The sequence below is a fragment of the Coenobita brevimanus genome, chromosome 86 (assembly GCF_032717465.1).
Source record: "Coenobita brevimanus isolate Jiangsu-jjx chromosome 86, ASM3271746v2, whole genome shotgun sequence".
Lineage (NCBI taxonomy): Eukaryota > Metazoa > Arthropoda > Malacostraca > Decapoda > Coenobitidae > Coenobita > Coenobita brevimanus.
This window is the reverse complement of record NC_137039.1, coordinates 33,410,106-33,422,243: the sequence shown is the minus strand read 5'-3', so window position 1 is coordinate 33,422,243 and position 12,138 is coordinate 33,410,106. Positions and strand designations below refer to the sequence as shown.

The following is a 12,138-nucleotide window of genomic DNA, read 5'->3' as shown; positions in this document are numbered from 1 at the left end:
GGAGAGACAGGAGTAAAAGAACAGGCAGTGGAGTGAAGGGGAAAGTGTTAGGGAGAGGAAAGGGAAGGAGTGATGGGAGTGGGAAGGAGATGAGGAAGTGGTGAGGGGAGTTATGGGGGAGGGAAAGGAAGGGAAGGAGGGAAGGAAACATACGGAGGAAGGAGGGAAGGAGGTGTGAAGAGGAAGAAAGAATGAGAAGGACAACAAGGAAGGGGAGGGAAGGAATGTAGGTAAAATTGTAAAATAAGAGGATCGACGAAGGGACGGAGGGAGGAAAAGGAGGAAGGAGGGGGAGGAGGACTGAAGGACGAGATGGATGGAATGGAGGGGAGGGGAAATGAAGAAGGAGGGAAAGAAAGAGGAGAAAGAAGAAGGGGGAAGGAATGGAAGGGAATGGAGGGTGGAATGGAAAGGGGAAGAGGGAAAGGAAGTAAAGGAGGGTAAGATGGGGAGGGGTAGGAAGGGGTGAATGAGCAAGGGATTAGAATAAAAGAAGGAAGGAAGGACGAAATGGAAGAAAGAAGGAGAGAAGAGGTTTAGAAGGAATGAGGGGAAGGGAGGGAAAAGAAAAAAGAGGGAAATGAAGGGGAAGGGAGGAAGGAAGGCAGAAGGGGAGAGGAAGGGAAGGGAAGGACAAAAGGGGGGTGGGTGGGAGAGGGCGGGAGGGGAAGACAAAAGGGGAAGGGGGAGAGGAAAGAAGGGGTGACAGCCAAGGGGGGGAGGGGAGGTCATCCGGGAAGGAAGCTTGAGTTCAGATAACGTGTGAGTGAAGAGTCTGGGTAGCAGGAAGGAAGGAAGGAGGGATGGAAGGAAGGAAAGAAAGAAGAAAAGGAGGAAGGACGGAAGATAAAAAGGGTAGCGTATAAGGGAACGAAAAGATATGAGAATGAAAAAAATATTAAAGATATAAAGAGAGGAAAGAGAGGTTAAAAAGAATGAAGAGGAAGGGTCGAGAAAAAGAACAGGCGATGAAAGTAAAATGAAGGAAGAGAAGGAAGTGAAATGAAAGACAGGAGGAAGAAAAGAGGAGAGGAATAAAAACGTTAATATATTTATTCTTCTGGTTATCCATTTATTTATCAGTTTGTCTTTGTACTTTATCGATTTATCTATCCACCTATCTATCTATCTACATCTATCTTTGTTCATTATCTATCATCTACCTATCTGTCTATCTATCAAAGCTCTTTACCTATCTACCTAACCACGTACCTATCTATCAATCAGTCTATCATATCTATCTCTATCTATCTCTATCCGCCCTTTCTATCTATCTATCTCCTGACGCCGCATCTTGTGAGGGGGAAGCTTCTGAAGGATCCGAACAGAAAAAGACGAGATGAGAAGAAATGAAGTTAAGGGTTGGCGTTGATTGACTAATTGAAAGCTGGAGAGAGAGAGAGAGAGAGAGAGAGAGAGAGAGAACAAGAGGGGAAAAGGGAAAAAGAAGGGGGAAGAGGAAGAAAAGAAGAAAGAGGAGGAGGAGGAAGAAATGAGACGGAGAAAAGAGAAGGAGAAGCAAGAGGGAAGAACAAGCAGAGGGGAAGAGGAAAGAGTACACAAGAGGAGTATGAGGCGGTGCGGAAGGAGAAGGTTGGCGATAACACGTGTGATTGAAGGGTCTAAAGAGGGAGGAAGGGAGAGACGGATGGAGGGAGAGAAGGAGGGAGGGAGGGAGAAGAAGAAGGAGTGAGAGAGTATGGGGAGAGGGGTGGGAAGAATAAGCTAGGGAAAGAACGACAAGGAGGGGGAGGAAAGAGGGAGCTGAACACAGGGGGAGGGAGAGGAAGAGTGAGTCAGAAGGAGGGAAGAAAGACGTAGATAGAGAGTGAGGAAAAAGACAAGGTAGTACACAGAGAAAGAAGAGGTGTGTGGCAGAAGAAAGGAGGAGAAACAAATGGTGAGAGAGGACTAAAAAAAAAATAAGATTGGACAGAGAAAAAAAATAGTGTGAATGGAAAGGGACGTGCAAAAAAGAACTGAAGGAAGGAGCAAAATGGAAAAAAGCAAGAGAGTGAGCGGAAGACAAACAAGACGAGTGGATAAAAGGGAAGAGTGAAGGTGATGGAAAATGATCTGAGAGGCAGGGGACGAAAGGAATGATGGGGCGATCTAAAGTTTAAAAAAGTCATCGGTGTTAATTGGTGTAAGGAGAATGAAGAGTGAAGAATGAATTTTTACCTCCTACATTAATTACTGTGCTTTCGAGGACTAAAACTTCGCCTAATATTTCACTCTCCTATTTATGAAGGTGCTGGAGAGAGAGCCTTCACGTGGTGGCACCGATACATCTGGATGGTTCACCTGCCTGGCTATACAGACGCACCTCAATTCCTTCCCTATCCCCCAAATCGAGAATGGTGTCCCGCAGGGAGGAACTTAAGCCTGCAATCCACCAAGTTCACGTTTCCGATGAGCCTAGGATTGCAACTGCTTCTATTACTACTACTACTACTTACAAATTTCAGCTACTGATTAATATTCCTAAGCTGAGAGGGACTAGGTAGCTGACGCTCAATGACAGATGCAGATGCGTCGCGGAGAAAAGAGGACATTTGTCAATCTGAAGTACACGCTGTGGAAGAAGGTGAACTTTTGTCCCTGATTGTACCTTACGTCTCCAGTGAAACGTACACGCCATCCAGACACACAGGCTTGGTGGATGTGTCTGTCAAACCAGGGGACGCTTACCCAAAGTACGATAAAGCTGGTACACTTTTACCGACGAAAAGGCCGCGCAGAAAAAGGGCCAGGAGTTGGGGACTGAAGTGCATGGGGTCGAGAAAGTTTCATAGCCTCATTCACTCAGAGTTTATGTAAAATCTAAAGGGCACATATGAACAGAAATAATAATGCCAGAACGTCTGCTTCAGCTAAAATATATACAGGTTCTTTGTAATGGGTGAAGATTTTTTTTCTATTATGTGGTGCCATTAATTTACTAAACTATGGTAGTTTACCTTCAACTCTCTACACCTTGATGAGACTAATTTGGGACTGTCTGTTACCGTATACATACAGTAATAAAACGCGTGCGCACACACACACACACACACACACACACACACACAGCGTCTTCGAAATACCAGTCTGCTACCAAAATCTCTCTCTCTCTCTCTTAAAGTTCCACATGAAGCAACTCCATCCTACAAGCGCAATAGTACTAGGCTACAATCTTTTACAGGGTTCAAGGTGAGGTTAGTGAAGTGGAAGGTTGAGGAGGGAGGGGTGGAGGGAAGGAGAAAGAGAGATGGAGAGGTTAGGATGCAGCGGAGGAGGGGAAAGATGGAAGAGAAGAGAGGGTGAAGGAGAGAGGATAAGAAGGAAGAGAGAAGGAGAGGACAGGGGAAAAAAAAGAGTCATGAAGAAGTACTATGGAAAGGATGCAGACCCGTAGCATTGTCTTTTCTTTCTTTTTCTTTTTTTCTTTTTTTTTTTTTGCCATGGAGCTATGTGAAATAAGAACACTAAAAGGACGAAAATCTAAACCAATTTAAGGTGAAAGAACTAAAAGAATAAGCATCCAGTCAACCACGTCACAACAAAATTACAAAATCCTGTATCCACAAAATAAATAAAAAATCCTGCATCCACAAAAAAAAAAAAAAAAAAAAATCCACCAACAAAATCCTGAATCCCTCAAAAAATCCTATATCCAAAAAATGAAAAATCCTATCCACAAAAAAAATCCTGAATTCACACAAAAAATCCTGTATTCACACAAAAAAAATCCTCTGTTCACAAACTCACTGCAATCCCTCAACACCTGTAACCATTTTTATACAGGTACATAAATACTCGAGTTTTATGAATGGGTCAATTATTAATTTTGTATGCTATTTTACAGAGGAATGAAGTGACAATGAGGTGACCTTATTTGTTCCAGCTGAAATGATTACTGGGGCATGATCTGGCTTAATGACCTGATTGCCTGATGTTACCTGGAATGACGTGTCCTAAAGTCGAGTGACCTGATGCGACATGACGTGGACTGAAACCGCGCTACCTGAAGTGATGTAGTCAAGAGTGAGGTTCAATGAAGTGACGTGAAGTTAAGTGACCGGAAAAAAACATTAGATTAAGTGACCTAAAATGCTGATACGAGATGAGAATTGACCTTAAGATATTACCAAGAGCGATTTAACCTAGAAAAATTACCTGACGTGATGCAACCTCAAAAATAATATCGGAAAAAGAGCTACCTGACGTCATGTAACCTAAACTGAAGTGACAAAGTGATCTGAAATGATGTCACGTGAAGTCATATACCCAAATATAAAGTGACGTGATGTGGTGATGTAACTGGCGATGTGAAATGATGGAGCTGGTATCCTGAAGTGACGGATGTGAAATGACCTAATACAATGGATAGCTGGTGTCCCCAAATTTACCTCTACGTGATGTGCTAGTGACATGTGGTGTGAAGTGACCTGAAGTGAGGTGATGAAGAAAATGAACAGGACCTCTAGGAAGGGTTCTTAAAAATGATGCAGATTTAATAATGTTACACTAAATTAGAAACGAAAGGAGAGAAAGGGAGAACAGAAAGGAGAAAAAGATAATAATGATAAAAAGTGAATGAGTGAAGAAGGCTGATATAATAAAAAAGGTTACGAAAAAAACACAGAAAAATAAATAACTGAACGAGTAACAAAGTTTAAGTAGTAGATATATATTACTGAACAAGACGAAAAATTTGTTGAAAAAAAAAGAAGAAGTAAACATGGAGTAAAAAGAAAAGGAGAAATACAAGGAAGAAACTACATGAATAAATTTAGAAGGAAGACAAAAACAGGTTAAAAGAATGATCCAGGAAGAATAAGCGCGAACAAGAAAAAAAAAGGTGAAGAAATGAGAAATAAAAGACTGATGGAAGACAAGCCAGGACAAACAAACTAACCGCCCGCCATTTACATCAAACTACCCAAACTACCGCAATTACCACAACTACCACAATCAACGGCCACAATCTACATCATCCGCCTCGATCAACACAAGTCCCCCCCCTAAACCCACCACCCATTTTCTCTCTTTTTTCGTCGTTTTCTTCTCCCTTTCTTCCTTAATCTCTCTCTCTCTCTCTCTCTCTCTCTCTCTCTCTCTCTCTCTCTCTCTCAATTTTTACACTCTCGGGTTTCTTATTCCCTTGCCACTCTCTTTTCTTCCCTCCCTCCTAATTCTCTCTCCCCTTCCTGTCGTTAGTCTTCCCTCCCTCTCTTTTAGCTCTTCCTCCCTCCGCCTACTCTCCTTTCTCTCTTCCTCCATCCATCCTTATAACTTCCTTCCCTTCCCATTCTCTCCATTCTAGAAATCCCTCTCTTTCTCTCTCTCTCTCAGCCTTTTGTTCCCTCTTACTATACCACTCCTTCTTCTTTTACTGTATACTTTCTTCCTCTTTTAGTTCCTCTTTCCAGCTCCTCACTTCTCTCCCTCTACTCTCCTTCATTTTCTCTCATCTTCTTCACTCCCCCCTCTCTCTCTCTCTCTCTCTCTCTCTCTCTCTCTCTCTCAAACATCACTATCCTCGTCTTCTGATTCTCTTTATCTCCATCCTCACTAGTCTCTCTCTCTCTCTCTCTCTCTCTCTCTCTCTCTCTCTCTGTGCCATACTGCCTTCTCTTCTGCTTCTTTTATTCCTTCTCCTCTCCCATTTACTCCCCTTCTGCTCCTCCCCACTCCCCCTCTCCCTCACACTCTCTCTCGGCCGTCAATCCTTCACTCCTTTTCTCCCCTCCTTTCTCTCTCATATTCAAACTCCACTCTCTCTTCCTCCTCCTCTCTCTCTCCCATCCTAACTCATCTCTCCCCTCTCTCTCCCTCTCTCCCCCCCTCCTCCCCCTCCCAGTATGGTGGGTGAGAACTGGTGGGTGACTCTCTCCCTCCTCACCACCACCACAGTCGCCACCACCATCATCCTCTCCACCCTTCTCCACCACACCAGCGCAGGTAAGGCTTGCAATAAGGGTAGAAAGGACTGGAATGGGGATGTGCATGCGAGGAAAAAGGGCAAAAAGGCTTGTAATAAAGATGGACGGGACTGAAATAAGGCCGTGTATGCAAGGAATAAGGGCAGAAAGGCTAGAAATAAAAGTAGAAAGGCTAAAAGTAAGGCAGAAAGGCTAGAAATACGGGAAGAAAGGCTAGAAATAAGAGAAGAAAGGCTTGAAATACGGACAAAAAGGCTATCAATAAGGGTGGGTAAGTTAGGAATAAAGGCAGACAGGCTACGAAATAAGAAGAGAAAGACCTGGAATAAAGACTGAAAAACAAAGAAGGACGAAAATACTAGGATTACGAACGGGCTTGCTAAGAATATGGGCATGCAAGTTCATAATAAAGGTAGGCACGCTAGGAATGAAACTGAAAAGATTGGGAATGCAGTAGGAAGGTTTGGAATGTGCAGGGTAAGTTACGAATGCTTCAGGTGGGTTGGGAAAGCGGCAAGTAGATTAGGAACGGGACGGGCTTGGAATGGACTGGGTTTGGAATGTCTAGGTGGGTTGGGAACATCTCATGTATAATTAGGAATGACGCAAGAGGCTAGGTATGTTAAAGAAAGGTTAGGAATGGGGCAGGTAGGTAAAGGTCAGGTTAGAAATTACCCACAGATGTTAGGAATTAGGGAAAAAAATGTTAGAGACGCTGCTAGAAGAATAGGAACAGTGCAGGCGGATTAGATATTAAATTTTACTAGGTCAAATACTTCAACTTTAATCCCGTGACCATTACTGTACTAAGCATCGGGCTCTGGCTATTAGCATTCTGTAATTCCCTTTATACTGCACAATCTCTTTCAAGCTTATTTGCCCATTAAGGCGGTGTGTGTGTGTGTGTGTGTGTGTGTGTGTGTGTGTGTGTGTGTGTGTGTGTGTGTGTGTGTGTGTGTGTGTGTGTGATTCCTTAATGCACTGTGTACCGTTTCCATGTCCCTCCCCCACAGGGTTCACGCTGGAGCAAGGCATCCCACACTTCAACACTAAGCCCTACTTCCTTCCCCCTCCCTCCAACAACGTCACAGCGCTGGAGGGTCAGTCTGCCTACCTGCACTGCCGCGTCGCTCAGCTCGGGGACAAAAAGGTAAGGCAGGAAGGTGTGGTGGTGAGGCAGGCTGTGTGTTATGGTGAGGCAGTGTGTGTGTTGTGGTAAGGCAGGGTGTGTGTTGTGATGTGGCAGGATATGTGTGCGTGTTGTGGTGGGGGCAGGGTGTGTGTGTGTGTGTGTGTGTGTGTGTGTGTGTGTGTGTGTGTGTGTGTGTGTGTGTGTGTGTGTGTGTGTGTGTGTGTGTGTGTGCACGCGACAGAGCAGCGGGGAGAAAGTAAGACAAGAAAACAGGATGACAGTGCAACGGAACAGGCACGAAGGAAGTGTGACAGGTTATTAGAGAGAGAGAGAGAGAGAGAGAGACCTCCCTAGCAGTTCTTCCTTGGCGATTTAGTGCATTTAATTCCTATTTCTCCCCTAATTTCTTAAATATCTGTAATATTTCCCTGTATTTCCCCTATGACACTGCTCTACGTCCCTAAATTTCCCTAAAGTTCCCTCTATTGCCCCTAAAATATTTCCCATTACGTAGCAAGTCTCTGTCATTATATCTCCCCTAAATTTTCCCTTTCTCTCCCTAAACACATTTCTGTTTGCCTTTAACCCTCCCCATTGCCCAACATAGTAGCCCTACCTTCACCTTGGCCTGAATGAAAACAAAAGAAGCTGGAACAAAGGGAATTGGGATTAGAGTTGGGACTTGAGTTGACACCTGAGTTGGGACTTGAGTTGGGACTTGACACTTCAGTTGAAACTTTATTTGGCACTTGAGTTGGCAATAAAGCTGTCACTTGAGTTGGTACCTAAGCTGGAGCGTGAGTTCGGACCCAAGTTGGCATTTGAGCTGGCACTTGAGATGTCATTTCAGCTTGGACTTATGTTGGCGCTTGAGTTGCAACATAAGTTGGCGCTTGAGTTAGCTCTTGAGTTGGCACTTACGTTGGCACATGAGTTGGAGCTTACATTAGCACTTGACTTGGGACTTATTTTGGCGCTTGAGTTGGGACTTAAGTTGGTGCTTGAGTTTGGAATTAATTTGGCGGTTGAGTTTGGACTTAAGTTGGTGCTTGAGTTGGACCTTAAGTTTGTGCTTGAGTTGGAAGCTAAGCTGGCCCTTCAGTTGAGATTAAGTTAGTGCCGAGTTGGGACTTAAGCTGGCACTTGAGTTGAGGCTTAATTTCTCGCTTGGGCTGGGACTTATGCTGACGCCTGAGTTGGGACCTAAGTTGGCACTTGAGTTTGCATGTTGTCACTTGAGTTGGGACTGAAGTTGGCACTTGAGTTGGGACTTACGTTTGAGCTTGAGTTGAGACTTAGCTTGGTGCTTGATTTGAGACTTTGGTTGGCATTTGAGTTGAGACTTAGGTTGGCGCTTGAGTTTGGACTCAAGTTGGCGCTTGAGTTGGGATTTAAGTTGGCACTGGAGTTGGGACTTAATTTTGCACTTGAGTTGGGACTTAAGTTTGCTCTTGAGTAGGGACTTAAGTTTGTTCTTAAGCAGGGACTGAGGTTGGAACTTGAGTTGGTACTTAAGTTGGCGCTTTAGTTGGGACTTAAGTTGTTGCTCAAGTTGGGATGAAGCTGGCGCTCGAGTTGGGACCCAATTTGGCAATTGACTTGGCACTTAAGCTTTCACCTGAGTTTGGATTATTGTTGGCACTTGAGCTGCAATGTAAGTTGGCGCTTGAGGTGCAACATAAGTTGGCACTTGAGTTAGAAGTTGACTCATGAGTTGGCACTTACGTTGGCACATGAGTTGGAACTTACGTTGGCACTTGAGTTGGGACTTAACTTGGCACTTGAATTGGGACTTAAGTTGGTGCTTGAGTTGGGACTGAAGTTGGTGCTTGAGTTGAGTCTTAAGTTGGCACTTGAGACTTAAGTTGGCGCTTGAGTTGGGACTTACGTTAGCGCTTGAGTTAAGAGAAGTTGGCACTTGTGTTGGGCCTTACGCTGGCACTTAAGTCGGAACTTAACACTTGAGTTGGCACGTAACATTTGAGTTGGCACTTAATACTTGAGTTAGCACTTAAGTTAGCACTTGGGTTATCACTTAAGTTGGGATTTAAGTTGGCATTTAAGTTGGCACTAAGGTTGGCACTAAATTTGCGACTTAGGTTGGCACTTGCGCTGGGACTTGAGTTTGCACTTACGTTGGAACTTGAGTTGCAACTTAAGTTGCCACTTAATTTGCCACATAAGTTGCTACTGTAGTTGCCAATTGAGGTGGCATTTGAGTTACCACTTAAGTTGGCACAAGAGATGCCACGTAAGTTGGCACTTTACTGGCCATTTAGGCTGCCACAAAAGTTGATGCTTAAGTGGCCATCTAAGTTGGCACTTCGGTTGACACTTAAATTGCCACTTAAGCTGGAACATCAGTTGCCAGTTAAGTTGCCACTATGTTGCCACTTAGGTTGGCAAATGTTTGTCGTCCCACTTAAGTACAGCCTAAGTGGCACTAAAGTGGAATTTAAGTGGCACTTAAGTAAAACTTAAGTGGCACTTAAGTAGAACTTAAGTGGCACTTAAGTGGAACTTAAGTGGCACTTAAGTGGCACTTAAGTGGAACTTAAGTGGCACTTAAGTGGAACTTAAGTGGCACTTAAGTGGCACTTAAGTGGAACTTAAGTGGAACTTAAGTGGAACTTAAGTGGCACTTAAGTGGAACTTAAGTGGCACTTAAGTGGAACTAAGTCCCAACACAAGGGCCAACCTACGTACACAAATCTATACACAAGGGCAAACTTAAGTCCGAACTCAAATGCAAAATATAGTCCCAACTCAAGCGCCAAATTAAATCCCAACTCAAGCGCAAACTTAACTTCAAACTCAAGTGCAAAGCTCAGTCCCAACTCAAGCACCAACCGAAGTCCCAACTCAAGTGCCAAACTAAGTCCGAACTCAAGCGCTAATCTTAATCCCAACTCAAGCATAAACTTAAGTCCCAACTCAAGTGCCAACTAATGTCCCAAATCAAGTGCCAACATAAGTTACAACTCAAGCGCCAGCTTAAGTCCCAACTTATGAGTCAACTTAAGTCCCAACACAGGCGCCATCTTATGATGCATCTCAAGCACCAACATTAATCCCAGCTCAAGTGAAACGTTAAGTGCTAACTTAGGTCAAAACCCAAGCGCCAGTGTAGATCCCAACACAAGCGACATCTAAAGTCCCAACTCAAGAGAAAAATTAAGTACCAACTCAAGCGCCAACTTAAGTCCCAAACCAAGCATCAACCTCAGTCCCTACTCAGGAGCAAACTTAAGTTCCAACTCAAGTGCAAAATTAAGTCCCAGCCCAAACGCCAATCTAAGTCCTAACTCAAGTGCCAACCCAAGTCTCAACTCAAGCGTCAACCTAAGTCCCAACTCAAGCGCAAACTTCAGTCCTGACTCAGGTGTCAACTTAAGTCCCAGCTTAAGTGCCAACGTGCCAACTCAAATACCAACTTACGTCTCAACTCAGGCACCAGAATAAGTCGCAACTCAAACAAAAAGTTAAGCACCAACTCAAGTACTAGCTTAATATCAACTCAAGGGCCAGCTTAGGTCCCAACTCATACACCAACTTAAGTTCCAACTCAAGCACCAACTTAAGTCCAAATTCAAGCACTAACTTAAGTCTCAACTCAAATCCCAACTTAAGTCCTAAATGAAGTGCCAATGTAAGCTCCAACTCAAGTGCCAACATAAATGCCAACTCAACAGCTATCTTGAGTGCCATCTAAAGCGCCAAGTTATGTTGCAACTCAAGCGCCAACATAAGTCCCAGCTCAAGTGACAACATTAGTGCTAACTCAAATACCAATTTAAGTCCGAACTCAAGCGCCAACTTGGGTCCCAGCTCAAGTGACAACTTAAATCCCAACTCAAGCGCACACACGTGTCAATTCAAGGTCAAACTTAAGTCCCAACTCAAGCGCCAACATTAGTCCCAACTTAAGGGCGAGCTTACGTCCCAGCTCAAGCACCAACTTAAGTTCCAATTCAAGCACCATCTTAAGATGCCAACCCACGCGCCAACTTAAGTCCAAACTTAAGTGCCAACTTAAGTCCCAAATAAAATGCCAACGTAAGCTCCAACTCAAGTCCTAACGTAAGTGCAAACTCGAGTTAAGTGCAAACTAAAGCGCCAACGTATGCTGAAACTCAAGCGCAAACATAAGTCTCAACTCAAGTGACAACGTAAATGCCAATTCAAGTGACAACGAAAGTGCAAACTCAAATGCCAACTTAGGTCCGAACTCGAGCGCCAACTTAGGTCCCAGCTCATATGATAACTTAAGTCCCAACTCAAGCGCCATCTTTAGTCCAACCTCAAGGGCGAGCTTAGGTCCCAACTCAGGCACCAACTTAAGTTCTAGTTCAAGCATCAGCGTAAGACCCAAATCAAGCACCAACTTAGGTTCTAGTTCAAGCATCAGCTTAAGTCCCAACCCAAGCGCCAACTTAAATCCAAATTTAAGTGTCAATTTATTGCCATATCAAGTGCCAACGTAAGTGATAACTCAAGTGCAAACGTAGGTGTCAATTCAATTGCCAGTGTAAGTGTCAACTTAAATGCCAGCTTCAGTGCCAACTCAAATGCAAACTTAAGTGAAAACTAAATGCCAGCTTAAGTGCAAACTCAAGTTGTGACATAAGTACCAACTCAAGTGTTAACTTAAGCTCCGACTCAAGTGCCAAATTAAGTCCCAAAACAAGTGCCAACTTAAGTCCCAAAACACTTGCCAACTAAAGTCCCAAAACGTCAATTTAAATGCCAACTCAAGGACCAACTAAAGTTCAAACTCAAGTGCCAACTCAAGGCCCAACACAGGTTCCACTTGGTTCCAGACACAAGTACCAGTTTAAGTCCTAACACAAGTACGAACTAGAGTCCTAACTCAAGCGCCAACTTAAATCTCATATCAAAGGCCAAGATATGTCCCAACCCAAGTGCCAACCGATGTCCCAACACAAGCACCAAACTAAGTCCCAACACAAGGGCCAACCTACGTACATAAGTCCTTACACAAGAGCAAACTTAAGTCCGAACTCAAGTGCAAAATATAGTCCCAATTCAAGCGCCAAATTAAATCCCAACTCAAGCTCA

The 12,138-nt window shown here is 43.9% G+C and overlaps 1 protein-coding gene across 1 annotated transcript in view; it reads left to right on the top strand.

The window, feature by feature from the left end:
* Positions 1 to 5,846: 5,846 nt before the first annotated feature.
* Positions 5,847 to 12,138, top strand: part of LOC145410660 (zwei Ig domain protein zig-8-like) — a 36,920-nt gene continuing 30,628 nt past the window's right edge. The window contains exons 1-2 of the mRNA XM_080280774.1: positions 5,847 to 5,946; positions 6,941 to 7,077. Of these exons, the coding sequence (XP_080136900.1) occupies positions 5,847 to 5,946; positions 6,941 to 7,077 (237 nt within the window). The remainder of the gene's footprint in view (positions 5,947 to 6,940; positions 7,078 to 12,138) is intronic.